Source organism: Fukomys damarensis, unplaced genomic scaffold (genome assembly GCF_012274545.1).
Source record: "Fukomys damarensis isolate Sample0158 unplaced genomic scaffold, DMR_v1.0_HiC HiC_scaffold_17, whole genome shotgun sequence".
Classification (NCBI taxonomy): Eukaryota; Metazoa; Chordata; class Mammalia; order Rodentia; family Bathyergidae; genus Fukomys; species Fukomys damarensis.
In genome coordinates, this window is record NW_022900929.1 from 33,873,879 (window position 1) to 33,889,671 (window position 15,793).

The window sequence follows — 15,793 nt, forward strand, 5'->3', positions numbered from 1 at the left end:
TTCAGACAGTCTCCACCACTCACAGAAGCATGCACATGCACAGCAAGGCCACTACTGAAGCTTCACCTTGAAAGAGCAGGTTAGCAGCCCGCACTGCACCACAGACTGCATCTTAGAGAGCGCCCTCTCATCAGTAACTGAGCCCAGCTCCTGAGGTTAGATCTTCGTTTTAGTAAACAGATTAGAAAGGAAGAGATTAGGTTGGAGAAAGAAATGCAGAAAACAGTAAATGCCAGTCAAATAGAACAGGAACAGGTTTAAAAACATAACACATTCTAATTCCTGTTTGGTTTTACAGAAACAACCCACAACTGCAAATCTAGATAAAAAGAACAACAAGACAACTATTTAAAACAAAACACACTTGACTTTTCCTTAAAATGTTTAGGTGATCGTAACATTTCTTAAAATTATAGAAATTATGAGAGATGGCAAATACTAATGGTGACATTGTAAAACTTCCTCACTCCTTAGGGAATACAGATTTTCCTTAATTACTATTACATATTTTATTTGCATTGTAATTTTTAAAAAATCTTTTCATACATCTAATTTTCCCACCAGCCAACAAGTTTCTCAAACACATTCAATTCACAAGTATTTACTGAATATGTATCAGATACCATGTGAGGCATAAGAAGATAAAGTAATTATAAATAGACAGGGCCACAGATTTATCGACTCTTCAGTAAGCAGGACAGAGAAAGCACCTGTCAAATGAAATATAATTCAGTATTTATTTCAATGATACACAGCTGAAATTTTACTCTTCAATACAACCAAAGATTAGAACAGTAGAAAATCTATGGTTCAATTTTGAACTTAATTGCGTATGATCGAGGAAATACTAATTTTGCTTCAAACTAGGTGCCATTATGTTAGACATTTTTTTCTGCAAGCTGGATATTGAACCCTGGGCCTTGCACTTAATACATTCTAACACTAAGCCATACAGCAAACCCTTTTTTCCTTTTGAGATAAGGACTCTTGAAGTGGCCCAGGCTGGCCTCAATTTTGCAATCCTCCTGGCTCAGCCTCTTAAGTATCTGGGATTATAGGCCTGTGGTACTGTGCCCAGCTCTGTTTACAGACTTTATCAGCATTATAAGAGAGGCAAGTTAAAACAGAACAACATCTTACTAAGAATGATTTATAGGGCCAGGGATTTAGCTCAGTGGTTCTACCGCCTGCTTCATAAGTACAAGGACCGGAGTTTGATCCCAGTACCAAAAAAAAAAAAAGAATGATTTAACTGGGACATCGCAAGGAGTTTACTACTCTGAACTTTCCAGGTCTGCCTCTTTGTAAACTCCTGCTACTTAGAATTACAACTAATGCGTCACTGTCAAAAGTATAGGATTAAAGCCAGGCATGGTCCCTGGTAATCCTGCTACCTGAGAATCTGAGGCAGAAGGATTTCAAATTCGAGGCCAGCCCGGACAACATAGTGAGACTCTGTCTTAAACTAACAACAACAAACAAAAGGGCTTGGGTTGTAGCTCAGTGGTGCATGTGAGAGTCCTAGGTTCAATACTCAGCACAATAACAAAAAAGGGAAAAAAAATAGATAGATATGGTTGGATAAAAAAAACAGTATATGTAAAATAAATAACAATTCATATAAGACTTTTTAAAAAAAGATCTACAGTACTATTTTACTTTTAGAATTCAAATGAAGCAAGCTAACCCGTGCTTACTTGCTTTCTTTTTTTTGTGCGTGTATGGTACCAGAATTAAACCCAGGGTCTTCTCACTGAACTACATTCATCCCCTCCCTCTTCTGAGATAGGGTCTCACTTATAGTTCAAAGGCCAGCCCCAAACTCACAGTGATGCTCCTGCCTCAGTCTCCTGAGGGGCATGTATCACCACACCTGGTTCATAGCCCTTTATTATTTTGACACAAATTCTCGAGAAGTCACTAAATTGTCCATACTGTGCTTAAATTTGGGATCCTCCTGCCTCGGTTATAATAGCATTTATCTATAATTTTATTTATTTATTTATTTATTTTTAGTTTTTGAGACAGGGTCTCACTATGTAGTTGAGACTGACCTGGAACTCATTGCGTAGCCCAGGCTGGTCTTGTACTCACAGCAATCCTCCTGCCTCAGCCTCCTGAGTGCTGAGATTACAGGTGTGTGCCACCACACCCGGCTTTTACCTACAATTTTAAACTTTAATCCTAGGAATGTTATTAATTCTACTAGTTCTTTAGAAAAAAAATAAGCTACAGTTAAAGTCTCCTTCTAAATAATGCTATATCCATGTCTTTTATTTTTTTTCCAGTACCAGGAATTGAACTCAGGGCCTTGCAGGTATGGTACTACATCCTTGGCTCTCCATATCGTAAATAAGAAGATTTGCTAACATGGCTTCAGTTATTCTATTGAGCTCAACAATTATGTGTCAGTCCAAAAGACAAAATCAATGGGGAAAGGAGGGAGGAAGGTGGGGGAAAGGGGAAGGAAAGAGAATTAAGATGTGATATGTACCTGTGCCAACTCCCTATGAGAATGTGATCATTGTGTAATGTAAACATGGACTAATAAAATTTTTAAAACTTTTTAAGTGAAAATAAATGAGACTGCACCTGACTGGCAAGGGCAAAGTCCTGAGCTTGATCGCCAGTACCAGGAAAAAAAAGGGAGAGCACCATGCCTGCTTTACAAGCACAAGGTCCTGAGTTCAATCCCAGTAACAGAAAAAAAAAAAATGAGAAAAGAGAGAGGTAGACATACAGATGAACACTATAATCCTAGTACTCCAGGAAGCTAAGACAGGATTTCAAACGTAGACCCAGCCTGGGGAACTTAGTGACTTAGTGACCCGGTCTCAAAATAGTAAGTAAAAAGGGCTGGAGACATAGCTCAGCCTGAAGACCTGGGGTTTAATCCCCAGTACTGTGGTTAAAAAAAAAGGAAAAAATGAGAGAAACAGACACAGAGATTATGTTTTTACTACTACCGGTTCTTATTACTACCAAAATTAATACTAGCCTTATACAAAGAGGACTAGGATCCTGTGTCTGTCTTTGCGAAGCTCAAATTATAGCTATTTACATGTGGTACCTAACTGAAACAGACATTAGCACCTAAGAAATCCAGGCATGGTAGCGCCCACCTGTAATCCCAGCATGCAGGATTCTGCTGAGGCAGAAGGATCACCAAGAGTTTGTGGCTAGCCTAGGCTACATAGTGAGTTCAAGGCCAGCATGGACTACATGACAAGACCCTGTCTAAAAAAAAGAGTAGATGGAAGAAGGGCTATTCAAATTAGGTATCTTTAAGCTGGGACATTAGTCTCCCCCTTTCAGGAAGCAATTGCTCTTTTATGGCATGCCGCTGAGGGACAGGCTGTAGACCGCTTCAGGAACACATTCTGCCTCCTCTTCTGTTTGTGTCCAACAAAAGCTTGCCTGTGCATGGCTGAGAGCACAAGACAAAGAAAAGTACAATTTCTGTAGCAGTATTTCCATACTTTCCATATCTGTGACCATTTTAGGACTCACTGTTCTTCAATGCCTGACATAAAGCTGATCCTGCCTAGAATTTGGATAGGACTTCTTCCTTCTTGCTCTTCCCCTAACACTTTTATCTCTAAGAAATTCATACATTTTCTCCCCCTCACTCTTCCTAGAGGGAGCATGGAACACAGAAGAAAAGCATAAGAAGTTTGCAAAACACTGCTATGAGTTCAAAGTGCATAATCTGTGTGTTTGCTGGGCATAGTGGTGGTGCATGCCTATAATCCCAGTGCTCAGGAGGCTGAGGCAGGAGAGTCACCATGAGTTCAAGGCCAGTCTGGGCTACAGAGTGAGTCCAAGGCCAGCCTGAACTACTCAGCAAGATCCTGTCTCAAAAAACCAAAACAAAATAAAACCACTGCATTTATAACTTGTTTGCTGACTGTACAACTTGTATAAACCTTGACTGGTAAGTCACAGCTGATTTTTAGAGAGTCAATAAGGTCTAAACAGGTCAGCGTAGTAAGACAGAAAGCCAATGGACCAGGCTAGGAAGAACACTGTCAAATCTTAATTTCTCATGGCCAAAAAAAAATCCAAGGTTGACCAATAAGCAACTTAACTCTATTTTATCTAAAAGAAATGGCACAGAAAATGTTGTCAAATGAAAGCATCTATCTGAAAATATGACAGTTTAATAAAAGCACTGCCATTCCAACTCTTCTGAGGACAGAAACGCTGAGTTATAATCCTCTGCATGGACACTCGATGTACCATACTACGTGAGACACCTGGATGGAAGGGCTGATGCTTATAAAGCACTTTAAAAACATTTCGGCACTCAGTATAGTCACAATCTCCAGACACCGTCATCTCAACTAAGAGCAAAGTTCAATACTGCTTTGTTAATGATTTTGGGGGGGGATACTAGGGATTGAACTCAGGACCTTGCAATTGCAAGGCAGGTGATGGAACCATTGAGCTAAATCCCCAGCCCTGTTAATGATTTTTTAAAAATACAGTTGAATTCCTTCTAACAAAAGAGAAGGTAATTGTTAACTCTCTTGGTCCAAATTCCATCTTAGTCTGAATTCATACGATATATTTAACACTGTGGAGTTTGGTTTACCTATGGACAAGCAGAGAATGTAAATATTCACAACAGATTAATAAAAAGAATGAATTCCTTTGTGTGAGCATGATCTCACGCAGTCTACAGAAAAAGTATAAAAACCTTTCATCTCCTGACTTACTGGAGATTCCAAATCTCTGGCCCCCTTTGATTCTTCCCCCTTATCTTGCTAATGCAGTCGTTTCCTCTTACACTGCTTATGAATTATCCTTCCTTTACACTTTCCTCTCTATCCTGCTGATAAAGCCTCACTTCATGAGTCTCACTCTAGATTACAAACGGTTTCTGACTAGCTTATGAGGTAAGGTCACCCGGTTCAATTTACCAACTCCTAGGTTGGTTTCTTCTGCTGCCTGCTTATTTTCCATTTCTTATCTACACAAATCAGGCAGCTTCCTTGGGTCAAGCTCTTCCTGACTGTGTGTTTACTCTGACTCTTCCAAAGGAAATGCCCTCCTTCTCCCTCCTCCTTTTATCTGTTGTTCAATCCCTGGGGATCAAACCCAGGGCCCTCCAGCAAGTTCCTTCTTGCTCCATGTTCACTCGAAGCCCAGCTCATGTCTACTTCCTCTGTGCTATTTCTCTAACCTAACTCTCAGCCGCTCTGCACCTCAGTCAGTGTCACGTGATCTAACGCTGATTCCTGTCTCTGCCATTCTTTCTCATATGACAAGCACGCATCAAGTCTTTTAAAGACTTTTTTTGTTTGTTTGTTTTTTTTGGTTTTTTGAGACAGGATCTCACTATGTAGTTGAGACTGACCTGGAACTCAGTATGTAGCCCAGGCTGGTCTTGAACTCAGAGATCCCCCTGCCTCAACCTCCCAAGTGCTGCGATTACAGGCGTGCACTACCACACCCAGCTTTTTTAAAAGACTTTTTAAAAAGTCTTCTTAAAGTCTTTTAAAGCCCAGTCCTTTACTTCCTTGGCCAAGTCTCATGTGCCTGTGGCAGAATACACATTGTGCTAATAATACTCCTTCTTTGAAACTAAAAGACACTAACTCCATCCTATTCTATATCATCCAGATGTATGCATTTGCAACAGTTCCATGTACAAATTAAAACTGGGACTTCATCCTAGACAAGACTGGTCAAATTTAAGGAATAGTTTTCTGTGAATGGTTCTATTTATATGAAAAAATAAAAAGTGCCTGAAGGAGATTTCCCCCCCATACTGAGGACTGAATCTTCCCACTGAACTGCATCTCCAGCTTTTTTGTTTCTTTATTCAATTTTTTTAATGTTGAGACAGGGTCTTACTAAATTGCTAAATAACCTAGGCTGAGCTCAGATTTGCAATCCTCCTGCTTCAGTCTCTCAGAGTGCTGGGATTACACGTATGCAACACCATGCCTGGCTAAGAACCTTTTTTTTTTGGTACTGGGGATCGAACTCTGACCTTGCGCCTGTGAGGCAGGTGGGGGCACCACTGAGCTAAATCCCGGACCCCCTGAGAATTTATTTTTATGTAACTGGGAATTGAACCCAGAGTCTTTGCACTGAGTTATATCCCCAGCCCTATTTTTTTGGTTTTTCTTGATTTTTTTTCGGGGGGGGGGCGTACCAGGGATAGAACTCAGGACCTTGCACTTGTGAGGAAGACAGCAGAACCATTGAGCTAAATCCCCAGCCCTATTTGTCTTTTTGGGACAGGGTTTCTCCAAGCTACTAAATTGCCTAAGTTGGGCTGAAACTTGTGATCCTCTCCCAGAGTCAGCCTCCCAGAGTGCTGAGAATATAGGCATGCACTACCCAAGCCAAACTGAAGGAAAAATATATTAAATTTGTTTATATCAAAGTTCCTCATTTAGGCCTAATCATATTTTTTACCTTATTTGGGGAAGAAGCCTATGCGTTAGAGGGCAGGGATATCCATCCATCCTCCCTCCCCCCTTCCTTCTTTTCTTTTATTTTATTATTTTTTGGGGACCAGGGATCAAACTCAGGACCTTGAGCTTGCAAGGCAGGTGGCGGAACCACTGAGCTAAATTCCAGGACCCCTTCTTTCTTTTAAAAGGTCTTGATTTAACAACTCACCTGTTGCATGGACAGACACAAAGGCCACAGCACTTGTTGAGTTCTGTTAAAGTCTTCTCTGTCTCTCTCATGTCTTTATTTATCTGATCCATGCCTTCTTCTATGCGGTTTAGTTGTTCTAAGAATGAGTTGTGGGAGTTAAATTTTGTGTTACATTCACAGTCTTAGCCAGAATATTCTACATCACAGAGCTCCAAACAGTAACCTCCAATCTACCAATAACATGCCATGGTGAATGCATCCATGTCAGAAGGTACCACAAAATATTCTACATGAAAGACTCTTTCACAAACTGATCTTGCAGCATCTGACCTCTAACTATAGAAAGATCTGCTCTAGGGCTGAGGATTTAGCTCAGTGGTGCCGCTGCATGCCTCACAAGCACAAGGGCCGGAGTTTGATCCCCGGAACCAAAACAAGAGAAAGATCTGTTTTAAAGAAATTTGTGCTGAGGGCCAGGAATTTAGCTCAGTGGTTCTGCCGCCTGCCTCGCAAGCACAAGGACCCAAATTTGATGCCCAGTACCAGAAAAAAAAAAAAAAACAAAAACAAACAAAAAACAAATATGTGTGGGCCAGGGATTTGGCTCAGCAGTTCTGCTCACTGCCTTGCAAGCATAAGGACCCAAGTTCGATCCCTGGTACCAAAAAAAAAAAGGGGGGCTGATTTAGCTCAGTGGTTCTGTCTTGCAAGCACAAGGGCCCGAGTTCAATGCCCAGTACCAAAGAAAAAGGAAAAAAGAAAGAAAAGAAAGAAATTTGTTCTGGATGTGGTGTGCATACCTATAATCCCAGCACTCAGGAGGCTGAGGCAGATGGATCACTGAATTTGAGGCCAGCCTGGGCTACATAGTGAGTTCAAGATCAGTATGAACTATGTAGTGAGACCTTGTCTCAAAAAAAAAAAAAAAAAAAAAAAAAAAAAAGGAAGAAAAGAAAGGGATACAGCAGGAGCATGAGGCTGGTTCAGAGGTACCCTTGCAACCAAGTGTATTTTGAGCAGACCAAATTCCTAGTATTTCTATCATTTAATGGGCTCAAAATTTGCAGGCTGTCACAAGACTAATAAAAACTAAACTGCATTACAAGGGCCAACTCAAATCAATTTTTTTTTTTTCTTTTCTATTGATCAATCGAGTGATTGGTTTTTTTGAGACAGGGTCTTGCTATGAGTTGAGGCTGGCCTCGAATTCATGGTGATCCACCTGCCTCAGCCTTCTGAGTGCTGGGATTACAAATGTGCTCCACCACACCTAGCTTATTTCTTTGATTTCTGAGATAGGGTCTCACTATATAGTAGAGGCTGGCCTCCAACTCCAATTTTCCTGCCTCAGCCTCCCAAGAGCTGGGATTTCAGGTGTGTGCCACCACACCTACCGCAAATCAAATATTTCTAGGCTCATCAGAATTTAGAGTTAATTTGATTACTAGGGATGATGCAATAATATCATGGGGGGCTGGGAATTTAGCTCAGTGGTTCCACTGCTGCCTTGCAGGCAGAAGGTCCTGAATTCATCCCCAGTACCAAAAGAAAAAAAAAAAAGAATATCATTAGGGTCAGGGATTTAGCTCAGTGGCACCACGTCTGCCTGGTAAGTGCAAGGTCCCGAGTTTGATTCCTGGTACCAAAAGAAGAAATTATGTCTAATTTCATAACCAATGCCACTATGCAGTGCTGGCTTAACACATATCTGGTAGACAGCTGGGCACTGTTACCTCTCATCCCAAACCAGCAAGAAAAGTGATATAATTCAAATCAGAAGAACATAAGGAAACACATTCCTCTTATTTCACAAAGGGAAGACACTCCTGTATTGATGAGTAGGGGATGGACAGGGCTTTTGGGCACTGTATGTCGAAGAGAGTTTCTACCAACGATTTCAACTCACCCCCTTGTTCATCCAGCATGGTGATGGTTTTGATTCCAGCATCCTGAGACTGAAAGGAGAGAGGGAAAACTGATCACACAGGAAAACAAACCCCAAATCACAGACACAAAACCTACAGACTGATAAATAGAACCATTTAGAAATTCAAGTGTTAAACCAACATACTAGAATATATTACTCCCTCCAAACATTTAAACCCACAAAGTCATGATGAATTCATCTTCCCTCTCACACTCCATCCAATACTGTCAAAAGGAAAAAACAGAAAAGGCCCCAGCAGTGTATGGCTTAATTTCAGCAACTCCTGCTTTCAAATAATGATGTATACTGAGACGATACCCTTTAACACCAACTCCAGTTCATGCTGTTACGATTGCTCATATGAATTTCTGTATTTAACTAAACACTTCTTACCTCAATGGCTAAGCCCAGGATTTTCCTTGTACTCTCCAGAGACTAGGAAAAAAGCAGAGTTTTAACATTCCAAAATATGTAGAGAAAACAAACAAACAAACAAAAACAGCTCAGCCCATGGAAGGGCTGGGGATTTGGCTCAGTGTTTGTGCCACCTGCTTTGCAAGAACATGTCCCAAGTTCGATCCTTCGTACAAAAAAACCAAAAAACCAGCTCATAGGCCATATTCATGATGCTGCTCTATTTTTTTTATTTTAACTTTTTGGTTTCTTGAGACAGGGTCTCACTATGTAGTTGAGACTGACCTGGAACTCACTACGTAACCCAGGCTGGTCTTGAACTCACAGAGATCCTCCTGCCTCAGCATCCTGAGTGCTGGCATTTCAGGTGTGCACCACCACTCCCGACTACTCTATTTTTAAAAGGTGCCAGGCCATCCCTTGCTTTTTTTTTTTTTTTTGGTACTGGAGCTCAAACTCCGGTCTTTGCCCATCCCTCTCTTTAAAACGAAACAAAGTCGGTCACCATTTCTTAGTTATTTTCTTCCTGCCAGATTCTCTTTGAGAGAAAATTTGGATGATAGAGTTAATAGAGAACATAAAAATGTAATTTAAATGAAATTTAAGGATATTACACATCTATCAGGAAATTGTTAAATAAAAAGAAAGTTTAGTGGGTGTGGTGGTACACGCCTATAATCCAAGCACTCAGGAGGCTGATGCAGGAGGACTGCTGAGTTTGAGGCCAACTTGTGCTACATAGTGAGTGAGTTCAGGGCCAGCCTGAACTACAAAGGGAGACCCTGTTTCAAACAAAACTAAACAAAACAAAGTTTAGAGTATCTTTGTTTCAAGGAACTATTTAGTAATGACTACCTAAAAAAAAAAAAAATCATATTGCTTTCATTTATGAAGTTTTTCTGGGAATGGGGGAAAAAAAGGCTAGTGATTACTATGGAACAAATGCATTCTTTGATAGACAAGAACCAGGAAGAGGCTAAAATGAGCTCTAGGAAGGTCATGTCGTTTGTCTACTGTGAAAACTGAAATAGAATCAATTATTTACTCACCTCGTCAGTGAGCTGGTTAGCCCTCAGCTGAATGTCTTCCTGTGACAGATTATCCATGATGAATCAGAATTCTACCAGGCACAGGGGTGGAAATGTGGATATTCTCTAAGAATAAGGAAATACAAAAGTTTGAGCAGAGAGTAGAGGAATGGAATTTGGGTATCAGGTAAACAGGATAAAAGAGCTGACCTCATTACCAGCACACACACGTGCCCCATGCGTAAGGAACTAAACTAAGAGAAGATAAATGGATATTTAAGGTTGATCAGTAACAAAGCTGAGGGACACTTTTCAATAGGAAAGTAGTCCCGCTACTTTGAGAAGCCAGGCATCACTGGAAGATAAACTCTGAGAGACTATTAAAATAAATTCTCAGCTGTTCAATGTTCTTCATATGTTATCTGAACATGGTTAAGCAATAAAGTGAAGAAGTCATCTGGATGCAGTCATGCACACCTGTAATCCCAGCAACATGGGAGTCTGAGGCAGGAGGCTCTCAAGTGTGGGCCCAACCTGGCCAATTTTAGCATTTAAATTTTAAATTAAAAATTTTAGCCAGGCATGGTAGCACACACCTGTAATCCCAGCACTTGGGAGGCTGAGGCAGGAGAATCGCTGTGAGTTCGAGACCAGCCTGGACTACATAGTGAGTTCTAGGTCAGTCTCAACTACATAGTGAGACACTGTCTCAAAAAAAAAGAAAAATTTTTTTAAGGGAATTTGATCAATGGTAGAACTGTAGGAACCAAGTTTTCTGATCAAGGTGGTCTCCCTCTTTGATCTTTGCTCAAAATATAAAGACCAACTTTCCTGGGCAGAGAAGCATTGCTAACAACCCCGTTTTTCTGTTCCTCTTTTTCTGACCCCGGGGTGAACTTATCTCCTCTCCGATAGTTGCTTAGAGATATATTATATGTTTTGCTGGGTATAGAGAGTTTGCCTAATTGTGTAAGCATATAAAGTGTTTCTTAAGAATAGAAATAGAGTGCCCCCCACTGAGCTCCTCATGGGTATGAGATAATTCCCCTCATGAGAATGAGATATTTCCCTTGAGTGTCCCAATAATAATCCTTAGTAATGGAAAGTTAAAAATAGTATTAATCCTCAGCCCTATATAAGCCTGTCTTGAAAATGGGTTGGGGCCTTCAGTTTGAAGCCACTGCGACAGTGACACTGAGGGTCCAGGCTCAAGCTTGCAATAAACTCCTTGTGTGTTTACATCAGAAGAGACTCCTTGGTGGTCTTCTTGGGGATTTCACGACTTGGGTACAACAGAACATGAAGCCTTGGGTTCAATCTCTAGTACTGCCAAAACCAAAACAAAACAGGACCAGGGATTTAGCTCAGAGGTGCCCTGCCTGCCTCGAAAGCACAAGGTCCAAAGTTCGATCCCTGATATCAACAAAAAAACAAACAGAAGAAGTCTAAGTAAGACCATGTGGCAGTAAAATAATTCAAAGTTATATGAACTAAAAACACTGGAATCACTTTTTTGTTCAGAGTTCCAGAGAAAATGGTTTACTGCTTTGCTTCTAGAAAATAAGATATTCCTGGAACTTTTCTTGGAACTGTAGGACTTTTCTAAACCCTATGTTGTCAGCTGAAGAAGTAGCACTTCCTTAACGTAGACACCCTGGCGGAAGCAGGGCCTGGGCCTCAAGGCACTGCTCTGAAGGGGGCCTGCCCTTGCTGTGTGTACTGTCAATCAGGCTGGACTTCCTGCCCTGACTGCCTGGGGTCGCCCTCCTCCTCCAGCACCTACTCTCAACTCCCCCTCATCACACCCCCCAAGAATTCTGTATGGCACCCAACCATGCCACTTTAGGGCCAAGGTGGCGCATGCCTGTAATCCCAGCACTTGGGAGGCTGAGTCAGGAGGATCGATGTGAGTTTGAGGACAGCCTGGGCTACATAGTGAGATCTACATCAATGAATAACTTAAAAAGGACTGGGGATGTAGCTCAGTACAGAGGTAATGGGTTCAAATCCCAGTACTGCTAAGAAACAAACAAAACATTTAGTTAGGTCTCACTCTGTACCACTACTGTATGAAATCACAAACAGCAACAAGGGCTGTGGAATGGATCTAGGTTCTTTTCTTTATTACATTTGCTAACTTTGTATTAAATTTTTGCAAACTAACTTATCAAAGCTCTTGGACACCAGGCCAGTGATTTAGCTCAGTGGTCCTGCCACCTGCCTTGCAAGCAGAAGGTCCTGAGTTTGATCCCCAGTACAAAAAGAAAAAAGCTCTTGGACACCAACACACATAAAAAAGTCTAGTTCACATTCTAGATTTTCCCCCTGGCACCTAGCAGTGTCTGGAAGCATTTTTGATAGTCACAACTTGGGGATGGGGATGCTACCGGAATCTAGTGGGTGGAGGCCAGCGAACTATTACACACCTCATACACCTGTGAAAGCCCTTCCACAAAGAACAATCAGGCCTCAAACATCAAAGTGCCACAGTGAGAAGCCTGCTTATGGAGTTTGCTCACTGAGAAGCACAGAACCTAGTTACCCAGGGAAGCAACACAAGACTGAACTCTTGGTGGGGAGGGATGTGCTCTCTCTTTATCTCCAGTATCTATCACGATTTGATAGTAGGTACTCAGGAAACTACAGAATGAACAAATAAGTACAAAACAGGCTGCCCTCTCAAAATAAAGCAGCTCTTAAGAAAAAAAGCTACACATGATGGTATTACCAAACCTCCAAACTGCTAGAGCCACAAGCTGAAAGTTGCAAATGCTCATGTATGACATGGAACAGCCTGCTGGTAACACACAGATCTTTAGCTCTCATCTAGTATTCAGGAGGCCCTAGGTTCAAATCCTACTACCACAAAAAAAACAAAAAAAAATCAAAATCCAAACAAAACCAAACATTTTTAGTCATGCTCAGTAAAATTACTATTGACCATCATTTTAATAAAGTCATCTTTAACTTTTAAAAAATGCATTTTCAGTATACGGAGTTACTGCAAGGCAGGCATGGTGGCACACAGCTATAACCCCAGCACTTTGGGAGGCTGAGGCAGTAGGATGCCAAATTCAAGCCCAATTTGGGCAATCTGGCAACTCATGAGACCCTGTCTCAAATTAAAAAGTAAAGAAAACCAGCTGGGGATCTAGCTTACTGCCTAGGCTCTCGGTTCAATCCCCAGCATTGCAAAAATAAACAGATGTTCCTCTTTAATTACAACTGTTCAGCCCATGAGCTGCTGCTAGGACTTATGTCATTTTTTGTGTGCATATAGTTCTGTGCATGATGTTTATAGAATCTCAATGTCTTTTTTATATGGCACACCTTGTTTATATGGTACTGTAATTTTTGCTGATTATACTGTACAGTACTGTAGTTTTATGTCCTGCTATACATTACAGTACTGCACAAGAAAGTTATGCAAATAAAGGCAAAGTCATCACATTGGGAGTTTCCTCTGACAATTTCTTTGGGTTTTTTGTTTTGTTTTGTTTTTTTGAGACAGGGTCTCACTATGTAGTTGAGACTGACCTGGAACTCACTATGTAGCACAGGCTGGTCTCGAACTCACAGCGATCCTCCTGCCTCAGCCTCCTGAGTGCTGGGATTACAGGCGTGTGCCACCATGCTGGCTCTTTGTTTTAATATTGTAATGTGCATACTATATCCAACTCCTCATTCATCAATCAATTCAATTAACAACCTAGTCTCAGGAACATGACTCAGTCTTTAAAGGAGAAATGTCTGTAAATGTTTTTAAAAAGACTCTGCAATTGGAGTCCTGTTTATAATTCTGTCATAGCTAAACTTTTGGGGGGGTGCAGGGGAATCAAACCCAGGGCCTCACAGATTTAATTAAGCTTTTATCCCTTGAGAAAGTCTCATGAAAAAAAGTTTTTTAAATTCCAATTTCAACATTGCATTTTTCATACCTGTGGTAAAGGGCAAAAGATGAATATACTAAAATATGTTATCAAGACATTAAGGCCTTTCTTGAATTAACAACTGTTCATGTGTTAAAATTCACACACAAATAGAACCATGTGCTTTATTTGCTAATCATTTATGAGACTAGCTTTCTCACACATGTCCCATGCTACCATTCCTCTTTAGCCATTCTTTCTTATTTACAGCAATGAAAAGAAAGTTTTTATTTGTTTGTTTTTTCAGTACTGGAGATTAAACCTAGGACCTTTATACTATGTTCCCAGCCCTTTTCATTTTTCATTTTGAGACAGGGTCTCATGAAGTTGCTAAGGTGCACAGGCTGAAATTGAACTTGTGTTCCTTCTGCCTCATCCTCCCAGAGTGCTGGGATTACAGTGTGCACTGTCCATCACATCTGGCAGAAGAGGAAATTGCTTTTTTACACCCTTTTGCCTCTGGATTTTTGTATACCTTTCTTTTCTGCCTGTCCAAGTGGACTCATGTTTCTCCAGCACTTCCTAGAACCCCAATCAAATCCTGTGCCTCCCAGGCAGTATGCTCTTAGGTCACCTGTCTCTCTAGTGTGCAACTCCTCAATGTCCAAGAGAGAAAAAAACAATAAAAATAAGATACACTAATCAAATGTTTACTGAAAACCACATTGCAGTTAGGTTTTTAGACATAACATCCTGCTGGTAGGGAGACTTCTAGGGTAAGAAAGCATAGATCACTCAAATTATACAATTGTGTAACTGCACCCCTAGAGGTGATTATTGCTAATTACAAGTCAGTATTTGCTATCCTACTAGTAAAATTCCACACAGTTTCAAAGAGATGCTTGAATGCACAAATGCATTGAAGCCAATGGGAAAGCGAAGAGAGATTTCAAAGCAGAAGGTAGCGGGCTGCACTTTCTCCCTGAGCCCAGACTCACTGTATGGGAGAGGGATCTTGAACCTGCAGATGCATGGTGATTATTAGCAACTCCAGAGGTCTTCACAGAGAAACACACCAGTGGACAGAAACAGTGGACACAGAGGACTGCAGTGGCTGTCCTTGGGTTCAGACATCCCCCAGGAAGGGTGACTGGCTGGTAGACATCTTGGAGAGGGGCCAACTAAGTCAAAACTCAGAACACCTGCAGGTTGGCTCCATCTAGTGGCTCCTGAATTCCCAGAGGCTGCCTCACCAGAGGTCAAAGAGCCAAATTCAAGCTGGCAGGAGCACATGGACTGCTGTAGGTTCAATAAGCCCCATTCCAGCCTCAGCCAGAAGCCAGCCTGAACTTCAGTGGAACTAAACTAAAGACGCAGGCTTGCTGGAATTACCCACTACCCCACCATAAAGCTACGGCTGGCTTGCCGGGATTAATTAACTCGGATCTGCACTCTGCCCGCACTGCCATCCAGGGACACACACCTTGAAGTGGACTTTTCTTTTCTTTTTTTTACTCATTTCTTCCTTTTTTTTTTCCCCTGTCTCTTTTCTGGTTTTTTGTTTCTGTTTTGTTTTTTCTCAACTGTTCTTGTTTTTACATGAGTGTGAACACAGATTCTAGTTATTTTGTTGTTCTGGTTTTTATTTCTTCCTTCTCTTTTTCTTCTGTCTTCTTTACTAGTTTCCCAAAGCTTGCATAATCTTTCCTTTATCCTCCAGCCTTGTTTCTAATCACCTCCTCATCTCCTTTTTCTTCTCTATTTTTTTACCCCAACCCCTTTCAAGTTTTCTCCCCTAAGGGTAAAATCGCCATAGTGAGAGCTTATTTACTGCATACAATTTTGTGGTTCATTTTAGGTTTTGTAATATAACCACAAGTCTAGCTCATATGGTTAAAGGTGTCAAATTAACAGCTTGTCTTTTTTTTTTTTTTTTT

General features: G+C 41.0%; 1 protein-coding gene across 3 annotated transcripts in view; it reads right to left on the bottom strand.

Annotated features, from left to right (window-relative positions):
* Positions 1–15,793, bottom strand: part of Snap23 (synaptosome associated protein 23) — a 39,861-nt gene that overhangs the window by 9,301 nt on the left and 14,767 nt on the right. For 2 of the 3 annotated variants that reach the window (XM_010624784.3, XM_010624783.3), the window contains 4 exons: positions 10,009–10,113; positions 8,939–8,980; positions 8,525–8,573; positions 6,637–6,754 (listed from right to left, as the gene is read on the bottom strand). In XM_010624784.3, coding sequence (XP_010623086.1) covers positions 6,637–6,754; positions 8,525–8,573; positions 8,939–8,980; positions 10,009–10,065 — 266 coding nt within the window. In that variant the 5' untranslated portion in view covers positions 10,066–10,113. The remainder of the gene's footprint in view (positions 1–6,636; positions 6,755–8,524; positions 8,574–8,938; positions 8,981–10,008; positions 10,114–15,793) is intronic. The other variant, XM_010624785.3, reaches the window with a different exon arrangement.